General features: G+C 45.0%; 2 protein-coding genes across 3 annotated transcripts in view; both read left to right on the top strand.

Annotated features, from left to right (window-relative positions):
- The window catches only part of LOC103190274 (homeobox protein Meis1-like), a 63,665-nt gene that overhangs the window by 2,695 nt on the left and 36,397 nt on the right, over positions 1-24,573 (top strand). Inside the window, exons 1-2 of one of the 2 annotated variants that reach the window (XM_042338009.1) lie at positions 20,929-21,034; positions 21,723-21,782. The gene's annotated coding sequence lies outside the window, so the exon portion shown is untranslated. Of the gene's footprint in view, positions 1-20,928; positions 21,035-21,722; positions 21,783-24,573 lie in introns of those variants that run through there. The other variant, XM_042338010.1, reaches the window with a different exon arrangement.
- Positions 7,651-16,253, top strand: zgc:154093 (uncharacterized protein LOC777623 homolog). Its single transcript, XM_007910991.2, has 2 exons — positions 7,651-8,037; positions 14,365-16,253. Exon 2 carries the CDS (start codon positions 14,628-14,630, stop codon positions 15,366-15,368), a length of 741 nt encoding a protein of 246 aa, XP_007909182.1. The 5' UTR covers positions 7,651-8,037; positions 14,365-14,627; the 3' UTR covers positions 15,369-16,253.

Here is a 24,573-nt window from a genome sequence, read left to right as displayed (position 1 = left end):
ACAGTCAATTCAATTTACAGTGTATCCTGTGAAGAGCTTTGAGACGTCTCATCTGAAAGATGGCTAGAGTGTTTGCCTACAAGAAATACAACAACAACAAAATTACATTTGTTTGGTGCCTTTGGTGTTTGGAGGGCGTCCCAATAGTAACTACACATGGCAGTAGTTGCCTTTCAATGCTATAGGCACTATAAAAATGAGAATTCTTCTTATCTCTCCACCCCAGTATCAATCCACCAAATACTTTAATGATCCAAACTTGAACCAATTATACAGAGAGCACTACATCTCTCTGACCACATCTCGAGTGAGCAGCCCCGCACATGGTTGTCAGCGAGAGAATTTACGAGAGAATGAAAAGCTAACACCGGGTATAAATAGATGATCTATCTGCATATCCTCTTATGGCTTAAATAGGATAGACACTTAATACGGCTTGGGTTAATAAAAGGAGCAATTCTCACTATAGACAAAAACAATCTCTGGTTGACTTATTTCAGTTTGTTAGTTGTGAAAAGATTATCCGGGGGATTGCTGAGAAACTCCGTTCCCTTTTCGTCATGGGAAAACAAAATAATAATAATTTGATCATTTAATGCACGACTGTTTGCGCGACACTGCTTTGTGCAATTCGCTGCTGTATTTTGCCCACAAAATATATAGTCAATTCCCTTTACAGCATATTCTGTGAAGAATATGCTGTAAAGGGACTTCTCAAAGACGTGATCTGGCGCTATATCAAATGCAAGGATTATTATCATAATTATTTTCATGAAGAACGGTCAGGCGGGGATTTTAGTATAGCATCTCGTCCTTTGCGTATGTAGAGAATTCTCCTCAGCCCTGGATGGAGCAGTCAGAGGAGCAAAGTTATGTAAATTACGTGGGTGGTTTATTTGACCACATGTGTGCAATATTTGTGGAATTCAAGTAGTTGGAGGAACGCTGTTATGCATAAGAAATTCCTGTGAGTCTTTTGTGTTTTGGCACCGCTTAACGTCAAACCACTAGACTCCCCCGTTTAATTGGCAGGCGCCGCCGAGCAGATGTCGGGGCATAACAATTTGTACCATTTTGACCTTGTTTTGTATTGACTTCTTTATGACATGGCCATTAACCTGCATTAAACACCCACAGTCTCCAATATACTCCCACCTTGCTTTGTCTGTCCCACAGGTCCCCAGTGGGCAGTCGCTAGTAATTATGCCTGAATTGCGAATGAGCCTTATATCAGGAGTCAGTGGCTGTGGGTTAGTGTGGAGTCCTGTAGGAAGAGGACTTGAGTTCGATTCCAGGGCTGGGTGAAATCTTGGGCAAGTTTCCTTACTCCACACACATGCCTCTGTTTACCATGCGGTAAGTAGGAATCCTCTAAACAGTTAGCAATCTGCTTGTTGAAACGCTCATTGCTGGAAATTAACAGATGGCTTTCACATTGACTGCAGTACTATCACAAACATGACGGCTTCCCAGAAGCGTACACTAAACTTGAGGAATGACTGCATCGTGCATACACTCATCCAACTATTTTCCCCGATATAACACACAAGAACCTCCCCCACCCCTTGATTGATTATTGCACAGCAATGTAATGTGGGAGACTCCTTGCTCATAATCAGCCATCTTTCCATCCCCAACCAACCAACCTCAGGTACCTATCCAATACCATGAAGCATTTATATAGTGCCCTTTCACACGGGGCTGCGTCTCGGAACACTTAACTGACAGAGCCTGTTGCCGAGCAGAGGGGAGGGAGGGTGACCATAAGCACGGTCGAAGAGGAAGATCTTCAGTCATGATCTAAAAGAGAGGAAGTAGGGAGGGGGCAAGGCAGAAGGATTAGGGGGAGAGCGTTCCAAAGCTTCGGGGTGTAGTGGCTGAAAGCGAAGATGCACTTTATGATGGCCTCCTGATGCGAAAGGCGCTGCGTAAATTACTAATTGTAATCACTTCACAGTAATTGTTTCGGCCCCACCAGTACAAATTGGGCGTCTTTGTAATTTTTTTCATAAAAGCGGGCCTAAAATTGACTCGCCCTTTATAACATTTTCCGTCGCTTCTTCCTTCCTAACCCGCACTGCACATTGTGCACTGGCTGAAACACAGACCAGATGGTTCCAATAAAATACAGCCTTCCTGGACGGGGCCTCATGCACTATTTATCTCCAATCCAAGCTCCACATTAGTGAAGAATTTGTCATTCTGGCAGTGGCAAGACTTCATTCTTTTCGCCAAATATGGTATGAGGGCAAACAGCCAAGACAAACCCATCAATTAGATCCCAGACTTGTCTTAACAAAAAAACATGTTAACGGTTTAAATGCTGAATTTCTTTTAAACTGGGTTCTGTTAAGGTAAATGGGGAGACGGGGGCGGGGAGTGGGGTGGGGGAAGTGGTCAGTGAGTCGTTGTGTAGAGGGCAAAAATTTAAGATCATTACCAAAAAAAAACAAAAGGATAGGTTAGAACCTATTTAAGACCTATCTCTTCGACCACACCTATGGTAATCCCCCTTCCTCTTTAATAATAATAATCCTTGCATTTGATATCAAGTCTTGGAGAAGTCTCAAAGCGCTTCACAGAATACAACAACAACAAATTACATTTGTATAGCGCCTTTCACATCAGGAGGACGTCCTCTTGACGACTTTGACGTCAGGGATCCACACCCGAGCTGGGGGTTGGGATGAGGAGGAGTGGAGGGCGGGGAGGATAGAGGTAGGAGGGTGGCCGAACAACAACAACTTGCATTTTTATAGCGCCCTCCACGCCGGGCGGTGTCTCAGAGCGCTTAAAGGTGCTGTCAAAGGCGCTGTCCAAGGGAGGGGGAGAGACGTAGTGACTCTTCCCCCCCTCTCTCTGCTCGCAGTCTGACCCCATCATTGTAAAGCACCCAAGACATCCTAAATTGTTGTTGTTGATGGGAAAAACATTTTTAGACTCATTCTTCAAAAATGTATTGAATTCCCTTTTAAATGATGCTATGGTCTTAGCTGCATTTGGTACTTATTGAAAACAATTTCATGCTCTAATAACTCACTGCATAAAAACATTATCTTCTTACTTCCCCCTTAACTCTTCCTTAACTCTTCCAGTGATAGAGCTGAAACTGTGCCTCCTTGCTAACGATTTAACCAGTCCAATAGGAATTATATCTTACTGTTAATAATAATAGTTGCATTTGATACAGCGCCAAAGCGCTTCGCAGAATATACTGTAAAGTGAACTGACTGTGGATTTCGTGAGCAAAACGCGGCAGCCAATTGTGCATGGCAGTGTCCCACAAACAGTTGTAGATTGAGTGACCAAATTATTTTTTTTTGGAAGGAATTAAGCAAACCCGGTTGTTAGTCGATTGACCACCAACCAGGTTCCTACTTGGTGAACAGAGGCATGAGGAGTAAAGGAACTTGCCTAAGGTCTGCCCGGGAATCGAACCCAGGTCCTCTCGCTTTTGAGGCAAGTGCTCTAACCAATACGCTACGGGGCTCCTTGTTGATGTAAACAGAATAGGTGGAGCTTCTCCAGGTTGACTAAAGACGCAACATGAACAATTGCAATGGAATATTCATTTAAAACACGCACAGATGCATCAGTGCTTGGAGGCAATTTATGCGCGCGTACGTGCAGATCGGAAATGTTATTTACTCTGCTTGTTTGTTGTTTGCGGTCAGGAGAGATGTGTGCGTGGGATGACAGGGGAGTTGCCACTTCAGAATTCACAGAGCAGCAGAGTGCTAATGAACCGCTATATTGTCGAACGTGCCTTTACTTGATGGAGACCTTCAAACCAAGGTGCCGTTTGCCTGCACAGGTGGATGTTAGAGAATCCATTGGCACTACTCGAAAAGAAAAGAGGATTTCTCACAGTGTCCCGGTCAACAATACCATAGAATTACACAGCACAGAAGGAGGCCATTCTTTGAAAAGAGCCGCCAAATAAATTGAGTCACTCACCTCCTGGCTGCTCATGGGATATTGGCTACTAGAAATGGTCACTACACTTAACACTTAACACTGACATTTCAGTGTTATAGGCACTTTGGTCCGCTTACGGTGGCAACTGGATCATAGAACCGTGCAACACAGAAGGAGGCCATTTGGCCCGTTTTGGCCACCAACTAGTCCCACTCCCCCGCTCTTACCCAAACTAGTCCTATTCCACCACTCTTAGCCCAACTAGTCCCACTCCCCCGCTCTTACCCAAACTAGTCCTATTCCCCCACTCTTACCCCAACTAGTCCTATTCCCCCGTTCTTACCCCAACTAGTCCCACTCCCTCGCTCTTACCCCATAGCCTTGCAAATGTTTTCTTTTCAAGTATCTATCCAACTCCCTTCAGAAAGCTATTATCGCATCTGCTTCCACCAGCCTTTCAGGCAGTGCATTCCAGACCCTCACAACCTTTTCTGGGTTAAAAAAAAATTCTCCTCGTCTCCCCTCTGGTTCTTTTGCCAATTACCTTAAATCTGTGTCCTCCAGCGGCCGACCCACCCGCCCGTCAGAGTTTCTCCCCTATCTGCTCCGATCAAAACTCCTATTGTTGCTATAAATGGATGTTTGGTGTTGATTGTTCTGCTTACAACACTGCTTTTCCCAGAAAATACATTGCGCCAAATTCCTCAAATTGACGCTGTTTGAGGCGTTGTGATAAAGAACGAACAAATACAGCATTATTAACAACCCTATGTGCCTTAGTATCATCGAGTTTCCTCAGCGAGAGGATTGATTGCCGCCTGGAATGACGTAGGATAGAGAAGTTGTTTCTCATTTATCTGCAAATGCATTTCCTGGTATGTGGGACAGTTTTGCACAGAGCAACGTTATCGGCAAAGCCAACGTTTCATTCTCTTTTACTCTTCCCAGAAAAAAGATTATATTCTTTCTTGTGCCCTGCAACAGAGAAGCATTCACAAAAGAACTACATTGTTATCTCAGTTGAAGTCAATCCTAAACCCTCTGTTCTCTCTGGCCATTGTATCAACTCTGTGACAAGTTAATACACATCAATTACTGTAAAAATACAGTATTAGAATTAACATTAATAATAATAATCCCTGCATTTGATATCGCGCCTTATCACGTCATTGAGACGTCTCATAGCGCTTCGCAGAATATACTGTAATAAAGTGTAGTGACCGTGTATTTTGTGGGTGAAGCGTGGCAGCCATTTTGCACGCAGCAGCGTCCCGCAAACAGCCATGTTTGGCCACCTTTATTTGGGGAATTCTTGCCAGGACACTGGGGGACAGGGAGAAGCTCCCTTATCTTTTCAAATAGTGCCATCGGATCATTAACAACAACATAAGAACATAAGAAATGCCAGACGAGAAAAGACCATGGGTCGTCTAGTTCGCCTTCCACCTTCCTGGCGGTCGCATGCACATATGTACTGTATCCCATCATGTTATTTCCTAAAAGAAAACTGTCTAATCTGCGTTTGAAAGAATCAACACTTCCAACTTCAACCGTCTCCCTAGAGAGCCTGTTCCGCAGGTTCACTATTCGCTCACTGTAATAGTGTTTGTGTAGATTCGTTCTGAATTTCACCCCTTCAATCGCAGGCCGTGTATCCTCCGGTTTTACTATCCGGGTCGACTTGAAACAGCCTGTCGTGATATACGTTGTTTTGCCCCTTTAGAATCTTAAATACAGCAATGCCGTGGCCTCTCAATCTTCTCTTTCCCAGCGTGAACATGCCCAGGTTCCTTAGTCGCTCCTCTTAGTCCAGTCCTTCCATCCCCTCAATCATTTTGGTTGCCCTCCTCTGTATCTTCTCGATTTCTCCAATATTCTTTTTGTACTGCAGCGACCAGAGCTGTACACAGTCTCTAAGTGAGATCTCACCAACAACAATTACAAATTACATTTGTATGGTGCCTTTCATGTCGGGAGGATGTCCCAAGGCGCTGGACAGGCAAACAGGAGCCCGGTTTAACGTCTCATCTGAAGGACGGTTTAGAATACCAGGTTTGGTATTGTAAACGACTAGTTTAGCAGAGGCAGCAGGAAGTGTTTATTTACAGAGAGCTATCTGCGGCTGGAACAGGATTAGCAAGACAGGTTGGTGGTGAAAAATAATTCAGTGCATTTAGAATTCATTTGCAGACAATCCAATTCTGTAATGGAAAGATAGTGGGGTCATTATTCTGGAAGGGATGAGATTAACCAGGCTGACAGACGGTATTCATCCTCTGAATCCCAGGCCTGGCAAAACTTTAGGCTAATAGCCCTCAAAAAAAATTGTTCACTCAACCCACAACTGCTTGCGGGGACGCTGCTGTGCGCAATTGGCTGCCGCGTTTCGCCCCCAAAATAACACAGTCAATTCACTTTACCGTATATCCTATGAAGCTCTTTGAGACGGCACAACAACAACATTTATAGAGCATCTGTCACGTCGGGAGGACGTCCCAAAGCGCTGTAGCGCAGCGGTTAGAGCGCTCGCCTCGCAAGCGAGAGGACCCGGGTTCGATTCCCGGGCGGGGCGAAACATTGAGTAAGTTTCCTTACTCCACACACACGCCTCTGTTTATCTAGCAGTAAGCAGGAACCCAGTTGCTGGTCGATCGCCAAATCACTTTTCCAGGGGTAATATTCCCTTTTTAATAAGAAATGTGGTCACTCAATCCACGACTGTTTGTGGGACGGTCCTGCGCGCAATTGGCTGCCGCGTTTTGCCCACAAAATACACAGTCACTACAAACACTTTACAGCACAAAGCGCTTTCAGACGTCCAGAAGACGTGATAAGGCGCCATTTCAAATGCAAGGGTTACTATTGTGAAGATTCTGACAGCCTGTAGACATACCACTAGGGTTAGCGCCAGAATGACTCTATTTACTGTGGGTCTCTGTCAGCTATCCAAATAAGCAACTGATCTGAGGCCATGATAATTATTTAAGATGACTTTAGCTCATTGATTGCTCTCCTCTCCTGCGTTCCCATGATTAACATGATCTACTGGTTACTCATCTTCCCACAATGGCACTGACTTTAATCACCCCCTTTAGATAAAAGAAACGCATTGATTGATACAGTCAAGTCATCAGGCAGATTGCTTGTAATTAAAGCTTCCTCAGCGGAAGAACTCTTACAAAAAAAAGATGCAGCTGCTCCTAAAATGAAAATTTCTGCCTTTTTCTCATTGTTAATAAATAATTCTTGCATTTGATACAGCGCCACATCACACCATTGAGGCATCTCAAAGTGCTTCACAGAATATACTGTAAAGTGAATTACTTGTGTATATTGAAGGCGAAGTTGTTATGTGTCTTGTTTTATTTACCTTTCCCACTGATGTACAATGCGACAGATTTGGTTATGCAACGGCAGTACTGTATTGTATGCATATATTCCACGTAATACTAATCCTTGCATTTGATATGGACCCTTAACACGCTGTTGAGACGTCCCAAAGCGCTTCACAGAATATACTATAAAGTGGAGTGACTGTGTATTTTACTGGCAGTTTTTTTTTCACATGAAACGTGGTAAATAAAGCCCAGCTTTAGTTTAATTTAGCCTCTTGTTCTGCGAATGCCCACTGGAAGAAAGATGGACCGAATGAATACCAGTGGTTAGAGTTAAGCCCAACGCAAAGATGCCTCCTGCTTTCCAGAACAGCTTCAGAGACGCAGGAAGGGACAGCTGGGGATCGGCTTAAGCAAGGTCACCATTCTGACGTTAGATCTTCCTGATCCTGAGGTTGAACCAGCAGGGAGCCAGACCACTCCTTCTCCACCCCTACCGCCCTTCCTGCATACACACATACACACACACACACACATTCGAAGGCATGCAGAGGAGTGCTTCCTGATGTTAAGGGCTTGACAACGATTTTCCTCACTTCCAGCTGTGTGCTGCTTGCCCAGGACTCTGTGTGATGAGTTAATCTTGTACAGAATCCAGTTCCTTTTTATCTCTCCCTCTCCGACCACCACCACTCCTTTATTTTTTTCCCCCTTCTCCAATTTACACAAGTGGAAAAGAAAAAGAGAGAAGTTCAGAAACTGAAGAACAGAAACACTTACTCTGGTGAGTAGGATTTTAGATGTTTTAGTTTGTAAGAGTAATCTGTTGCTTTTTTAAAAAAAATATCTGATATGTTTCTTTTAGGATTGTTAGTTTAATTTTAATTGAAAAAATATATGCTTTTAAATTATCAATTAAATATTTTTCAGGGGTTTAAAATTCCAGTAAAATGAACACTTTTAACTCCACTTGATTCCAATGAACCTTGACAACTGAAACAGCTTTTATTTCTCTTTCCAATATTGATTGCACTTTTATCCTAGATTTCCAACACTTCCCCCCAACCCCCCCCTCATCTCAAAAATTCACTCTGGTGCTAATGCTGTGCTTATTCAGGCTGTATTCTTGTGCCTTATAACTAAAACTCTCAATTGAATGACTGCATTGTAATTCACTGCCAGCCTTGTCATATCCTATACTCATTGTGATTGAACCTTCATTAAGAACTGGCTTGTTCTCCTGTAGATGGGAACTGGCTTCGAGAGCAATCTTTGACCTCTCATTGCAAAATCAGTCGCTCGCTTGTTCTCCTATGCTCGAGAAGAAAACAATATCAATAGCACACGGGGTGGGTCATTTTCCTGCTGCTAAGGGCACTGATCCTATTGATTTGGCGATGGTTCAGTGGGTAAATGAACCATCTCTCGTGGTAGTGAAGCATCCAGTTCAGTACTTGTTCTGTATTTACTCAACCCAGCTGAGCCGGGTAGCAATGAAAGCACTTCAATTGGACTGACTGTTAGGGAGGAAATAATATTATTTCAGGTTGGTAACTCTGTGTTGAGTTGAAGTCTGGAATTCTCTCCCTCAATCCCTCTGCCTTCCCCACTCCCCCCTCACCTTCAAATCCCATCAAAACACCTTCCTTTTTTAATTGTGCTTACGGTCACCTCCCGCTTTCCCTCTCCCCTGGCTCGTTGTCAGACTCCGCCGCTGTGAAACGCTCCGGGACCCTACCCCACATGAAGGCTACTGCGTTGTGGTTGGTGAGTGAGTGAGTCAGTCAGTCAGTCAGTCAGTGAGTCAGTGAGTGAGGAATCAGACTTTGTTTTCCATTCTTTACCACCGTTAGATAAATAGTTTGCAAACACTTGCACTGGTGAAGAATGACTACCTGGATAAGGTACTATAGAGTTGCTGTGTAATCAACTGCACCCCAGGATGGAGCAGTACATTGTATTCCCAACAGCAGTACATTGTATTCCCATCACATTGTATTCCCAACAGCATTGCTTATCTTGAACTTTCTCAACATGTAAGGAATTGCGTAAGGACATCATGTTGTGGGCTGCTATCTTTTTACCTGAGAGTAGTTTGTATAATCTCACTAACTGCGTAGGGTTGCTATGTGAAGAATCATTGACGGACCTGTAAATAGTATGGAATAGTATAGAAGTAAATAGTTCAGTACGCTCGCCTGCAAACAAGAGACCCGGATTTGATTCCCGGGCGGAGAGAAGTCTTAGGCAACTTTTCTTACTCCACACGCCTCTGTTTACCTAGCAGTAAATAGGAACCCGGTTGTTAGTCGATTGGCGGATCGCTTTCCGGGGGTAACTTAAAAAAATGTAGGCCAAGCTCAAACCACGACTGTTTGTGCTGTGCGCAATTGGTTGCTGCTTTTCACCCACAAAAATATACTGTCACTACATTTTGCAACAACAACAACAAGATTGCATTTATAGAGCGCCTTTCACGTCGGGAGGACGCCCCAAGGCGCTGGACAGTTGGGTCAGGACCCGAGCACGGGGTAAATTTACAGTATATCCCGTGAAACACTTTACTTTGAGATGTCTCAATGATGTGTTAAAGCGCTATATCAAATGCAGGAATAATTATTATCATGCCAGATGGTTTATTTTTTAATATGCATGACAGTAAAGTACCACATTTAGGAGTTGAAAATGATAAGTGTGTGTACTGTTAATTGGTGGATATTAGTGGAAGAAGTCGAGGGAAGGCTGTTGGGCATGAGAGTTTTCCCTGACATTAGCTCGTCAATGTGAAGCGGTTGTCAACAAAGAAAATCCGAGTTCTGGGAAGCATCTCGATGACAAGATATTGTGATTTATTCTAACACGGTGTGAGGTTGAGCTCAGAAACACAAGACCGATTGTACAATTAATGGTTCTCCCTCTCTGCTTACCTTAAAAGTATTTTAAGACAGCCTCTTGATATTACACACGCCTTGTGGATCTTGACTCACTTGGTAGCTCTACTGTCCGTGTGTCAGAAGTTCCAGATTCAAGTCCTGACGGAATTGAGTTCCTAGTTTAGGCCGACGCTCAAAGTCCAGCATGTGGGGCGTTCCGTATTGTCAAAGATATTGTATTGGCAAAAGAACCAGAGGGGAGACCAGGAGAATTTTTTTTTTACCCAGAGAGTTGTTACGATCTGGAACTCGCTGCCTAAAAGGGTGGTCGAAGCAGATTCGGTAGTCGCTTTCGAAGGGGAATTGAATAAGTACTTGAAAAGGAAAAATGTGGGGTAAGAGCGGGGGGGTGAGGGGAGGGAGGGAGCGGGGACCAGTTGGTGGCTCTTTTCAAAGAGCCGGCACAGGCACAATGGGCAGAATGGCCTCCTTCTGCCCTGTAGGATTCTGTGATCCTAGGAGATAAAACCTCTGAGGCGCTCGCTACCCTGTGCGGAGGGCGCTGTTTAAATGCAAGTTGTTGTGGTTGTTGTTGTTGACACCCCTCGAATGAAAAGTTAAACCAGAAGTCATGTACGTGGATATTAAACTTCCCATAGCACTATTGGAAAAGGGAAGGGAGTTTCTCCCGATGTCCTGGTCAGATCGCTTGTCCTTTCTAAAGATAATAGCGTAGAAACCTCAGTCAAGTTTCCGTACTCCCCGCGCCTCTGTTTACCTCGCAGTAGGTAGGAACCGGGTTGCTAGTAGATTGGCGATTGCATTCTGCGAGTAATAATAACCTTTTTTCTTAAAAAAAGGAGAAGATTCTGGTCCCTCAACCCACGACTGTTGGTGAGGCGCCCCGGGGTGCAATTAGCTGCCGCGTTTCGCCCACAAAATACACAGTGAATTCACATTATAACATGTTTTGTGGAATGCTTTGAGACGTCTCAATGATGTGACAAGGCGCTATATCAAATGCAAGGATTGTTATTGGTGATCATTAAAAAGCTACATCTTTTGCCAACAAATTATAGCATTTACTGTGTGCGATTTGAGACATTTTGACATTATAAACACTATAAAAATGCAAGTCTTTATGTCTACGTCTATGAACTCTGTAGAAAGGTACTTGATGTAGCTTTGCAATCTCTTAATCAGCTTTAAATCACAGATCCTTCACTTGGATCTCAGTGTCCCTGTAAAGTTTTAACCGTTTTCACAGTAGTGCTTTGTTAAATGTTTCACCAAACATTTGTTTCTAACTGAATCCTGTGCGCAATTGGCTACTGTCTCTCTTGCACAGAATATACAGTCAATTCACTTCACAGTATATTCTGTGAAGCGAACTGAGATGTCTCGAAGACTCGATAAGGCCCATTATCAAATGCAAGGATTATTATCATTATTAGAAGTAGGTTCAGCATCCTGAAAATTATGAATATTTTGGACTGGAATCCAAACCGGAGTAAAGTGATGGCTGTTTCTTGGGCTGAATCGCAGTAAATTTTGAGAAGAACTTTGACCATAGCATAGCTTTTCACAATTCAGCCTCCTACCGAAGACAGCTGGTTAAAATATGTTGTAAAACTGTATTAGGGTCTAAAATCTGACGTTTGCCAACTGGGAGAAGGGATCATAGGATTGTAGATGGTGTTTTAATAATAATAATAATAATAATCCTTGCATTTGATATAGCGCATTATCACATCTTTGAGACGTCTCAAAGCGCTTAACAGAATACACTGTAAAGTGGATTGATGGTGTATTTTGTGGGCGAAATGCGGCAGCCAATTGTGCACAGCAGTGTCCTACATTTTGCTATGGGGCCTTTTACTCAATTGAACAAATTACGTTTGCACAATGCCGTACCACATAATAATTACCTTACATTTGACTTGGTCTGTGACATCAAAATAATGAGAAAGTGCTTCGGGGTATCGTAAAGTATGTTTGTAGGCAAACTTAGCAACACATTGTAAGGTGTCACAAACAGCCATGAAGTGAAGAGCCAATTTATCTGAAAGGCTTGTTGGCCAGGAATACCGGGAGAAACTCCCTTCTCTTTCCATACAGCGTTATGGAAGCTTTAACATCCATCCGAACAGGCGGAGAGAACATCTGTTTGTCTCATCCAAAGGATATGTTTGTTAATGCAGCGCTTGAGTTCAGCCTAGACTGTGAGATCAAGATGCATAGTGGGGCTTAAACCCACAATCTTCTGATCCACCCTAACCCATTTCCATCTGAGGGGGTGGAGGGGGGTGGAATACAGAACAAGCGAGTGAAATTAGGAGTGAAATCAGGGGCAGTTTTTCACCCAAAGGGGAGCGGAAATCACGAACTCTCTCTCCCTGCCCATTCACATTTTCAAGACTGAGGTGGTTAGATGTTCGTTAGGTCAGGGTATCGAGGGATAGGGGGCAACGGTGGGTAATTGGAGTTGAGGTACAGATCAGCCATAATGTTATACAATGGCGGAACAGGCTTGAGAGGTTGAATGGCCTCCTCCTGTTCCTATGTTCCTAAGAGCGCTACGTTTTGTTTGATCAGTCAGCAATGAGGAAGGGTGTTCAATGGAGGAAAGATGGGGGCAAAGATCGCACGATCTGCTATAACCTAAAAATAGATAGACTATAGTTCAATAGCTTAACGGTTTAGTATGAGCATAAGGGTAGCTTAGCTACTCTTATGTTCATTTGTGGCGTCCTGTAGTGCATACTCGCTTTACAAGTATATTCTGTGAAGCGCTTTTAGACGTCTCGAAGATGTGATAAGGCTTTACACCAATTGCAAGGATTATTATTATTTTGTGGAAGTTACAAAATGACCTCTTCAGAGCAAAGTAGCAAGCTGAAAGAATTGAATGTAAAAGAGGCAAAATGAGAGAGAGAAAGAGACTCACATTTCCCAATTCCACGTGACCTTGAGATTGGGGAATAGGTTAGGAATGCAAAGCACGTTGACTTCATTCACACACAGCTGATGCTAATTGGATTTGTTTTCTCAAACTAAATATGACTTGGGGTGAAGTTGAGGAGCTGCCGACGGTTATACACAGATAGAAGGACTAAAATGCACAATCTCTGCACTTGTTCAACTCTAAACCTGTGTCCTCTTGTTGTACTGTTTTAATAATCCCTCCAAAAAATAATAAATAATAGTAATTTGATCACTCAATCCACGACTGTTTGTGGGACACTGCTGTGCGCAATTGGCTGCCATGTTTCGCCCACAAAATATACAGTCAATTCACTTTACAGTATATCTTATGAAGTGCTTTGAGACGTTTTGAAGACGTGAAAGACACTGTATCAAATACAATTATTATTATTATACGTTATGTTTCTGGAAGGCAAACACGAAAATATTGTTTAAGCGGCTCACAGGCGTTTCTCAAATAGAGCATTCGGCCCTCAGCGGCCAAAAGGTTGTACCACCCTGAATGGTGTGTGTCGAGGATTGTATGTTATGGTGATCTTTGAAATTCCTTATTGGGAAAGGTCAACAAATCCAACAAAACCTCAAATCTCTTGTCAACTGATTTCCCATCTACAGTCTGTTTTGGCTGAACTTCAATCTGTTCATGTGGACCCTTTCCAAACAGCTTCCTGACAAGCCATGTACGTCCTTGGACAAATACAAAAGTGCTCGTAGCCCCCGATATTTGCCTTCTTTCAGCCTCTGTGCCCCCAACCTTTGCAACTCCATCTGAAAATCCCTGCGCCTCACTTCCCCTCCCACCCCATTGCCTCCTTCAAGGCAAGTCTCAAGACCCTCCTCTTTGACCGTGCCTTCGGTCACCCTTCTACCCCTATATATAAATATATATCCTGATACAAAATCCCTGGCTGTCCAGTACCTTGGGACATCCTCCGGATGTGAAAGCTGCTGTGTAAACGTCATTTGTTGTTGATAGTAAATATTTTAACAATAATAATTTGATAGAGCGCCTTATTTTCTCTTCAAGACATCTCAAAGTGCTTCGCAGATTATATTGTAAAGTGAATTGACTGTATATTTTGTGGGCGAAACGCGGCAGCCAATTGCGCACAACAGCGTCCTGCAAACAGTCGTGGGTTTTAAAGTGCTTTAAGATGTTTTGATAAGGTGCTGTTAAAAATGCAAGTCCTTTCTGTGCTTAGTAAAGTGTTTAGTGCATTTCTGAGACTGAAATAGTTTTTGTATGTCTACAGGCTGCAGGATCAAGATAAGGTGACATATTCGGCACCCTGCTGGTGTTGACATTTTTACCTGTGGAATCTCTGCCCACATCAAAGCCTCTGTCGAAGTAACGATGGATTGGGGTGAGGGACCTTCACTGTAATGAGATTGGAGTTCAAGAGGATTTGACCACAGAGCAAGCGTCAGTGGAGAGTTTTAGAGAACTGGCTCGGCATTCTCTCTTAAGATTATCTCTTGATCCTTATCTGGGTATTTCTGCCCCAAACTGGGAAACATGCCTGCAAAAACCCCCATTTACTTAAAGACCTCAACTCCCAAACGGGGCAAAAAACTGAAGCTCCGAGATGTCCTCTCTGGTGATATGATCAGCCCCCCTCTAGGTGACTTCCGTCACAGTGCTCACATTGGGCGGGACGGCGAGGGGGACATGTTTGGGGACATCTCCTTCTTGCAGGGAAAGTACGACGTGCTGCCCAGCGTGAAGAGGTGCCCCACGTCTCAGAGCATGATCCAAGAGGAGTACGTTCGAAAGAAGAGTCTTCAAAGCGGGACGCCAGGCTTCCAAACCCTGCTGAAGAACGCAGTCTCCCTCCCGCTCTTCACTGGAGTGCAGGAAACCCAGGAAGAAGAGCAAGCTCCTCCAAAGCCACCTCGGCTACACCTGGAGGAAGGTCCTGGTCAGAGGTCGCTGTCTGTTGGATGCGCTGCCGCTCACTTCAACAGCAGCACAGAGATGTCTGTGATTCCCAGCTTCGCAAAGACGATTGTATCCTCCTTTTCCTTCTCCGCCACGACGTCAAACACGTCCTCGGAATGCTCGGTGACTGGGAAGCTGGGTGGCAAGAGGATCTTGAGCGTGGACAGCGAGACGGGTCTGAGCGACGAAAATCTCTTCCCCTCTGGCTCGTTCCTGAGCGATTCCGGATCAGTCCTGGGGCTCGATCTCGATCTGGGGCCTTCCATACTAGATGACGTTTTGAGAATAATGGACGAGTATAAGGTCCAGGAGAGCTAAGAAGCAATGTCTGACTGACGGTGCCTGGCAGGAGGCTTGAGTAACTGTTTGGCACGATGGCAGAAGGCTCTTGAACAATACAATGCAAAGTTCTGTTCTGCCAGAACGTTTGGTTGAGATGTATCCTCTTGAGGCAAGCCAACTTGATTTCCGATTCGAAGCCGTGCTAACAATGAATGATCTTCCCTTTCGAAATGAAATCTGAATTATGATCAGTGATTGAAACCATTACTATTGCCTGTGTGTTTATATACATAATCATTAAACTGCTTCCTCTCGTTGCTGTACCATCGTAATCATTTGAAACTGTGACATCTTCTTTCCAACAGGCCCACGTGCCCAGGGGAAGAGCTGGTTTTAGTCTCCTAAACTAGTACATGTCAAAGCACTTCACAGAATGTACTGCACGACTGTTTCTGGGACACTGCTGTGCGCAAATGGCTGCCGCATTTCTCCTACAAAATATACAGTATATTCTGTGAGGCGGTTTGAGACGTCTTGAAGGCATGATAAGGCCATGTATCAAATGCAAGGATTATTATTATTATGCTCTCCTGATGTGAAAATGGGTTACATCCAAAGAGTAGGTGGAATTTCGGGCCCTCAAATCTGCAGGGCTTCCTATCTAATGAACTGTTGTCTCTGTGTTGTGGGAGAGAACAGTGGGAATACAGATTTATGTTTCAGATAAACATGTTTTTTTTTGCGGCAAAGCAGGTTTGGCAAGATTAGGATCCAAGACAAATGGAATGCTTATTTACAGTTAATGAAACGAATCCTTGCATCGCTTTGTGAAAAATTACTGTGTGCTGTTTCAAGTTTTTCCTTTCCCCGCCCAAGCCCCAATAAAAAAAAACTGGGAATAAAGGACTACGTTAAACTCAACTGAATTTTGTCTTGAATTTTGCTGGAAACTTGATCTCTGTGCCCTTGAGCTTAGAGGGTTGAGGGTTGATCTGACTGAGGATTTTAAAATAATAAAGGGATTCGATAGGGTAGATACAGAGAAAGTATTTCCTCTGGTGGGTGGGGGAATACAGAACAAGGGGGCATCATCTTAAAATGAGCGCAAGGACATTCAGGAGTGAAATTAGGAGGCAGTTTTTCACCCAAAAGCTAATGGAAATTTGGAACTCTCTCCCTCTCTCCCCCAAAAGGCTGTGGGTTATGGCTGAATTCATTCCCATCTTCAAGACTGAGGCGGATAGCTATTTGTGAGGGCATTAAGGGATATGGGGCAAAGTTGACTAATTGGAGTTAAGATACAGATCAGCCATGATCTAATAGAATGGCATCACAGGCTCCAGGGCCAGAACGGCCTCCTCCCATTTCCGTGAAACCCGCATGTCTGAATGTCAAGGGATAGGCTGTAGATTAGTCCGCTTAAAATTAATTCTGTGGCGGTTCTGTAGTCAATGTTCAGCAACATTTGGGGTGTGTCCGATTTGCTCAGTCAATAATACCCTCCGTGCCATGCTCGAATCTCTGCCCTGGCATTGTGCATCGTTCCGAGACGTCATTCTGTATGCGTAACTTTTTTTTTCCCAGTTACTCCACACACCCTTTTGTTCAATAATATAATATTTTCCTTTAAGCGTTTTCCTTTCATTAGTCTCCTGGAGTCCTGTAGCGTAGTGGTTAGCATACTTGCCTTGCGTGCACACCACGCTGTGTTTGATTCCTGAGCAGGGTGAAACCTTAGATAAGTTTTCTTACTCCACACGCTTGCCTCTGTTTACCTAACAGTAGATAGGAATCTGGTTGTTAGCCGTATTGGCGGATTGCTTTCCGGGGGGGGGGGCGGTAATTTCCCACCCCCGAAAAAATAAATTGGTCGCTCAATCCACGACTGTTTGTGGGATAACTGCTGTGCGCAATTAGCTGCTGTGTTTCGCCCACAAAACACACCATCAATCGATTTTCCTGTATATTCTGTGAAGCGCTTTGAGACGTCTCAACGACGCGTTAAGGCATTATATCAAACGCAAGAATTATTACAATAATTATTAGTTGTCAATTGTCCACCATGAACCTTTTATAATTATCATCTCTAAGCATTTTATTGAAACTTGGCGAGGGAAAGGAGTGTGCCAGCTGTATAGGTTGTGAACAATGCCGGTCGCACAGCTGTCCTTCAGAACAAATGCGGAGGGAAGTGCGGTGTGAGGTGCAGAGGCTGGAGAGTTTGGGGGAAACATTGAAGTGATCTCTCGATTTCCTCCTCAGGCGTTTAAGTCTTTGACCCAAATCAAAACCAAGCTGGTGACCCTCCCTGTTTGGCATCTCCGTGTTCCTGTGTTGTTGGCCAGGGCATCACTGAGGTCTGCTAACATCTGCGGCAGAGAATCATTTTTAATCCTGTTTCAGAATCTTGAGCGATTTATAGCCGGTATGGTAGTTCCCTTGGACTGGTTGTTGTCCTTCTCTCCAACCCGCCCCAATGTAATAATAATCCTTGCATTTGACGCAACGTCTTGTCACGTCTTCGAGACGTCTCAAAGCGCTTCACAGAATATATTGCAAAATGGAGTGACTGTATGTTTTGTGGGCGAAACCCGGCAGCCAATGGCGCACAGCAGCATCCCCCACAAACAGTCGTGCGTTGAGTGACCCAAATTATTAATATCTTTTAAAATGTATTTTTTGTTTTGAAGGGATCATAACCCCCGGAAAAGCGGGTTCCTACTTACTGCTCGGTAAACAGAGGCGTGCGCCCGGAGTAAGGAAACTTGCAACCCTACCCAGTTAGTGAGATTATACAAACTACCTTCATATGATAAACGAACAGACTTTCTTTTCCTCCTCAGATCTTTTATTTCACATTGCAACGTCGCACAGAATTCTTTCAAAGATTCTTCAACGCAGTCTCGTCAATCCACTTTACAGTACATTCTGTGAAGCCCTTTGCGACGTCTCAACGATGTGATAAGGCGCTATATATACCAGATGCAAGGATTGTTATTATTAGTCTGGAAGCCAAATTTCTGCAGTTGTTAAAAGTAGTTAGCTTCCAAAACCCAGATTAGATTGATGAATTGTGCAAAATTCAGTGTATTTGCAGGCAAACACAGCAGCCAAGATCCTATCCGTATCCAGGAATTGAATGACTTTATCTGGAGGGTTGTTGGCTAGCGATTGGGAGAAACTCCCTTCTCTTTTGCAAGAGCGCCACAGGGTCTCTTATTTACTCCTAAATAGGCAGTGAGAGTCCAATTTTAACGCCTCATTTGAAAAAGCTATTTTTCAACGCATTTGTTTGTATGCAGTACAATTGCCCCCAAAATCTGCTGAACGCTTTTTCCCCTGTGTCAAATCCTGCGCAAGTACAGTGTTTTGTTTTCGTTGCGAGAGGGGGCGAGAGGTTATCTACTTGAGAGAGCTATTCTGCTTCCCATCACTGAACTCACTATCTTTGTGCTTGTTACCGCACTTCCCATTCTGTCCACTTTGTCCAAAAGGAAGTGAAATAATCCAAGGGAAATGAGCAAAATCCTTGCAATGGTTTACAATAACAGGACGGAACCAAGAAGTATTTCTTTAGAAAGCGATCAGCAGCTGGAACCGATTACTGTGAAGAGTTGTGCACTCGTGGAGTCCTGTAGCGTAGTGGTTAGCACCCACGCCTCGCAAGCGAGAGGATCTGGGTTCGATTCCCATACAGGGTGAAACTTTCCTCACTCCACACGCTCTGTACCTAATCTACATGGAGTCCTGTATTTTATTGGTTAGAGCTCTGGCCTCACAAGCGAGAGGACCTCGGTTCGATTCCCGGGCGGGCAGAGAAAAACATTAATCAGGGGTGAAACCTTAGGCAAGTTTCCTTACTCCACACACACACACGCCTCTAGTTACTGAGCAGTAAGTAGGAACCGGTTGTTAGTCGATTGGCGGATCGCTTTTCCGGGGGGTAATAATTCCATCAATTGTTTAAAAATTATAATTTGGTCACTTACTTAATCCACGACTGTTTGTGGGACCCTGCAACCGGCTGGCATGTTTCGCCCACAAAGCACAACAACAACAACTTGCATTTACACAGCGCCCTTCACACGGGCTAGAGTCCCGGAGCGCTTAAGATACAGCATATTCCGTGAATATATCCAGGCAATTGACTTTACAGTGTATCCTGTGAAGCGCTTTGAGACGTCTCGAAGACGTGATAAGGCGCTGGATGAAACACAAGGATTATTATTATTATTCCTAGGGAACCCTTATTGATGCTCTCCGCTTCGCTGCCTCAAGCCGTTTATTTTGTGGTAACCAGAACTCATGCAGGACCTCGGTGTGGTCTGACATTGTCTTTGTGCCTGAGCACTACACTACACGGCTTGAGTATAAAGGCAACAACGCAGAAACTGCTTGAGAGGTTGTTGAGTCATGCTTTAGGGAAGTTGTAGACTTTACTTAGGACAATAGGTGTGTTCTTGCGGTTTGTTGTGCAATCTGAATTTCCCTGTTGATAGTATAGCATTCCCAGACGGTCACACACCATCTACGTAGCACCTCGTAAGGTTATTGTAATCGTTATAAGGATTTTACTCATTCCTCTTTGGTAACGCACGTTTCCTATCCAATAAAATTAGAATCCATTCTTCCCATTTCCTGATCTCTCATTTCCTTTTCCTCTGTGAATCTGGCGACTGCCGTACCGGCTGCTCTGTGATTCAATCATTCAGCAACATTTAACTCTTTGACTACCACCCCCCCCCCCCCCCCACCCCGAGGATAGAGTTCAAAATCCTCGACCTCGCCTTCAAAACCCTCCACGGCCTTCCTCCATGACCTGCTAACGCCATATTGACCTGTCCACTCCCTCTCCTCAGAAGGCTCCGGCTCCGGCTATGCTCCTTGATGCCCCCTGGATTCCCCCATCCAATTGCTCTGTGTCTACCCTATTGAAACCTCAGTTAAATCATCCCTCAACCTCCTAAACTCGAGGGAATATTTGACGCAAGAAGGGAGTGCGCCAAGCTTATCCTCCAGATAAACCTGCTAACCCTACAAGCCAAAGTCCCAGCGGGCAGGTTGGTCCTGGTGTGTTAGAGCTAGTTTTATCTGGTTAGAATCCAGCAATTACCCCAACACACTCTCTTGAGTTCTTGCCAACTGTACCTAATACTCTCCGGAATTAGGTACGCGGGATGCATTCCTCCAGTGAGAAAGGGAGAGAGAGAGAGAGAGAGAGAGTGCACATTCCATCCAAAAATCTATCTCTGGAATTTCCAGGTGTACGTGGGATGCGTGGAAAACTCAGTTTGGTTTGGAGACTCTTAAGCAACGGTGACGGGTGATGGGTATCCATCCGCCTGCGCCAGACACCCGGCTGATTAAAACAAAAAAAATTCTGTATCGATTTCCAAGTCTTGTGCTTTGGTAGCGAGAGACCTCGGTTTGTGAAGGAGTTTAGCGTATGGAGCTTTGTGAAGGCCGTTTGGAAGTCTAGTTGTGCCGCGTCATATTGGCTCCTCGCCACCGGCTTGAGGTCCTCACGTAGTGCTGCCTTGCAACTGTCGCCATGGTCTGTCAACATGGAACAAATCCAGGCTCCAACAGCTTGACACTGGATAAACAAACCTCGCTGTACAGAGAGAGAACTTGCCTCTCAAGTCAGCGAGAGCAGCGATGTGCCGAGAGGGAAGGGAAGGCTAATATTCCGGAAATTGTGGGTGAGTTGGGACATTCTGACACCCAGTGGTGGAAACTTGTCATTGGCATTTTCAGGGAAAAACTGCAGGGAACGTGAAATAAAAAATTCTGGCAAAAGGTTCACGTTAACTTAATAATAATAACAATAATAATAATAAAAACCATTGCATTTGATACAGTGCTTTACCGCACCATTGAGACGTCTCAAAGCGCTTCACAGAATATGTTGTAAAATAGAGTGACTGTATGTTTTGTGGGCGAAACCCGGCAGCGTCCCCCACAAACAGTCGTGGATAGATTCACCAATTTTATTTGTTGGAGGGATTATTACCCCCGGAAAAGTGATCCGCCAATCGACTAACAACTGGGTTCCTACTGACTGCTGGTAAACAGGAGTGGGGAGTAAGGAGACTTGGCCAACAACAACAACAACAACTTGCATTTATATAGCGCCCCTCAATCCAATCACGCAGGATAGCGTCCCAGAGCGCTTGACAGTGGCGGAGCACGATGCTAAGCCGGTGGGGGTGGGGTGGGGGGGTGACCGTAGGCACAGGTCGAAGAGGAGGGTCTTCCGGCGCGACTTGAAGATGGTGAAGGAGGGGGCAAGGCAGAAGAGGGCTAGAGGAAGAGGATAGGTAGGGAGGTGCCAGGGCACGAGGGGATTTGAAGACGAAAGGTTCACATGAACTCGCCTTTCCTTTTCAGATGCTGAATGAGGTTCGTTTCATTCAAAGGCCGAGTCTCCAATGGGGGTCGATAAGAGAGGTAAGAGGAATCCACATCAGGGAGTTCATGATCTGGGGCTAACACTTCAGCACAGGGCAGAGGGGGATGTGCTGTGTAATGCCATCCTTCAGATGGAACATTAAACCCAGACCCTATTTGCCTTTTCAGGTCAACCCTGGCCCATTCCTAGCCAGGCTCCACCGGCTCCCAGGCACACACACTAAACCCCGTACCCCCACCACCGAAGGGATCGATTTCAAGATCCTCTCCCTCGTTTTCAAATGCCTCCATGCCCCCGCACCTCCCTACCTCTTTGTCCTGCCTACCCCGCCCGCTGCCTCCGCTCGGCTGGCTTTGGCCTCCTCGTGCCCTCCGTTCCACCGTCGGTGGCCGTGCCTTCATCCTCTTCTGCCCCCGAAACTCTGGAACTCTCCCCCACAATCCCTATCCTCTGCTTTGCCCCCCTCACTTCAATCCACGACTGTTTGTGGGGACGCTGCTGTGCGCAATTGATTGCCGCGTTTCGCCCACAAAAATGCAGACAATTCACTTTACAGTGTATTCTGTGAAGCGCTTTGAGACGTCTCGAAGACGTGAAAAGCGCCGTATCATATGCAAGGATTATTATTATTAAGATTATTTGCTCTCTCTCTCGCTCTCTCATTCTGTGTTGATCTCAATCAAGCCACAAGGTGGCAAGCAAAAGCAGTCTGCAGTGTCTGGTGGAAACTAACCCGTGCTGTGAATATGTCTATCGAATTAATGCTGCTTTATTCAATTCGCCATCTCGTTGCTGAATTAAACTCAGCGAATGTCTTTGAGTGAGCGTAAGGTCTTGGGAAATTCCGCTTTCACTTGAAAGCCCAGTTTCTTTTTAATTGAAGAGTTTGCCACAGTTCTGCCCCATCTTAATAAAAAAATCCTTGTATTTGATACAGCCCCTTATCACGTCTTCGAGTCGTCTCCGAGCGCTTCACAGAAGATACGTCGGGCAAGTTTCCTTACTCCACACACACACACCTCTGTTTACCAGCAGTCAGTAGGAACGCGGTTGTCAATTGGCGGATCGTTTTTCCGAGGGTAATGATTCCTTAAAAAAAATTCTTTTAAATCGTAATAATTTGGTCACTCAACCCACGACTGTTTGTGGGGCACTGCTGTGCGCTATTGTCTTCCGTGTTTCGCTCCCCACAAATTACACAGTCACTACACTTTCCAACATATCCCGCAAAGCGCTTTGAGACGTCTCGACGACATGTTAAGGCGCCGTATCAAATGCAACGATTAGGATTGCTGTTGTTGTTGTTATTGTCATCAGATGGGAAGGATATGAAGTAACGAGAGAGTTAAAGGCGGTGATACAATAACACTTGGTTTCGGAATTGCTGCCAAACAGTTGGAAGGCATTTAGATTTCTGTTGGGAATTTCTGCGGTTGCTATCGGCTGTGGTTTCCCTGCGTTAACTGCAGCTTTTCCCTGTCCCTCTCCCCCGCCCTTGCGAACCGCTACTCTCCGACCAATAACGCCCTCACCCGCTCCCAAATAAGAGCAGAGGTGGCGATTCTCAGCCTCTCCCTGTTACTCAGGGAGGCAAGTCTTAATCTAAACTAAATAGAATAGCCTCGGGCTATTATTGAACCAAGAAGCAGAACAGATAAAAAGTACTAAAGGTGTTTTTTTTTGATGGTGGTGTGTGTATATTGGCTGTCAAGGAGCAAAGTTCACACACGACTGATTCTCTCCCTGGTCAGCCTGCTGGGCTCTGCGTCCGTTTAACCCTCTCCCAGCACCGGGTTGTCATCCACTGCGTCTGGTGCGTTCAGCAAAGCATAATAACCGTTAAGGAATTCCTTCGAATCAAATCAAATAATAAACCGGTCCTAGTTACTGCTGGGTAAACAGGAGTGTACGTGGAGTAAGGAAAGGAGTAAGGAAACCTGCCTAAGGTTTCGCCCCACCTGGCCGGGAACCAAACCTGGGTCATCTCGCTTGCGAGGCGAGTGCTCTAACCAATACACTACGGGACTCCATTATTTTGCAATAATGTAAGCTAATTCACGTCGATAAAAAGAGCAAGAGGATGCCTTGAAGGGGAATTCAGGATGGGATTGTGAGCTCTTTCTTTTTTTTAGCCAGGGGCAGGGTCGTTCTGCAGAGCAGAGCCGACCCAGCGTGACCCTAGGATGTTTGAGAAAATCAATGGGGTTTCTGAGGAGAGAAGGTAGAAGCTGATAATCCTCAAGATTTCTCAACGGTGCCAGTCAGCAGGCTCCGGTCTGCTCCACCTCACCCACCTGCCCGGCCCGGCCCACCCCACCAGAGGATAGAGTTAAAAATCCTCATCCTCGCCCTCCAAAGCGCTCCGTGGCCTTGCTCCTTCCTAGCTCTGTGACCTGCTAACGCCATATCGACCTGTCCGCTTAACAAGCTCTACAGGCCTGCTCTACCTCCCCCGCCAGCCTTGGCCTTGGGCTGGGAGGGAGGGGGAATGGTGTCCATACATCTCAGCCACAGGCGGTACTTAGTAAAGGTCTAGAGTATAGAAATGTCAGCTAAATGGCATTGTATGTACTGTAAAGGGCGCACACAGAGAGAGAGAGAGAGAGAGAGAAGAGAGAGAGAGCCAGTTGGCTTTGATGGCCGAGAGAGAAGAACTATAGAAATCTACCGCAAGCGGGAGGCCATCAAACCCATTATGTTACACTAACGTCAGTGTTATACTGCTTTGATGAACTTATGAAGTTACAGCGCCTTATCACGTCTTCGAGCCGTCTCGAAGCGCTTCACACGGTGTGCTGTAAAGTGAATTAACTGTATATTTTGTGGGCG

The sequence above is a fragment of the Callorhinchus milii genome, unplaced genomic scaffold (genome assembly GCF_018977255.1).
Source record: "Callorhinchus milii isolate IMCB2004 unplaced genomic scaffold, IMCB_Cmil_1.0 Scaffold9, whole genome shotgun sequence".
NCBI classification, from domain to species: domain Eukaryota; kingdom Metazoa; phylum Chordata; class Chondrichthyes; order Chimaeriformes; family Callorhinchidae; genus Callorhinchus; species Callorhinchus milii.
The sequence above is the reverse complement of the archived record's forward strand: the minus strand, read 5'-3'. Positions and strand labels throughout refer to the sequence as shown.

Coding starts and splice junctions, on each gene's coding strand:
- zgc:154093 (XM_007910991.2), top strand. CDS start 14,628: ATGCCTGCAAAAACCCCCATTTACTTAAAGACCTCAACTCCCAAACGG.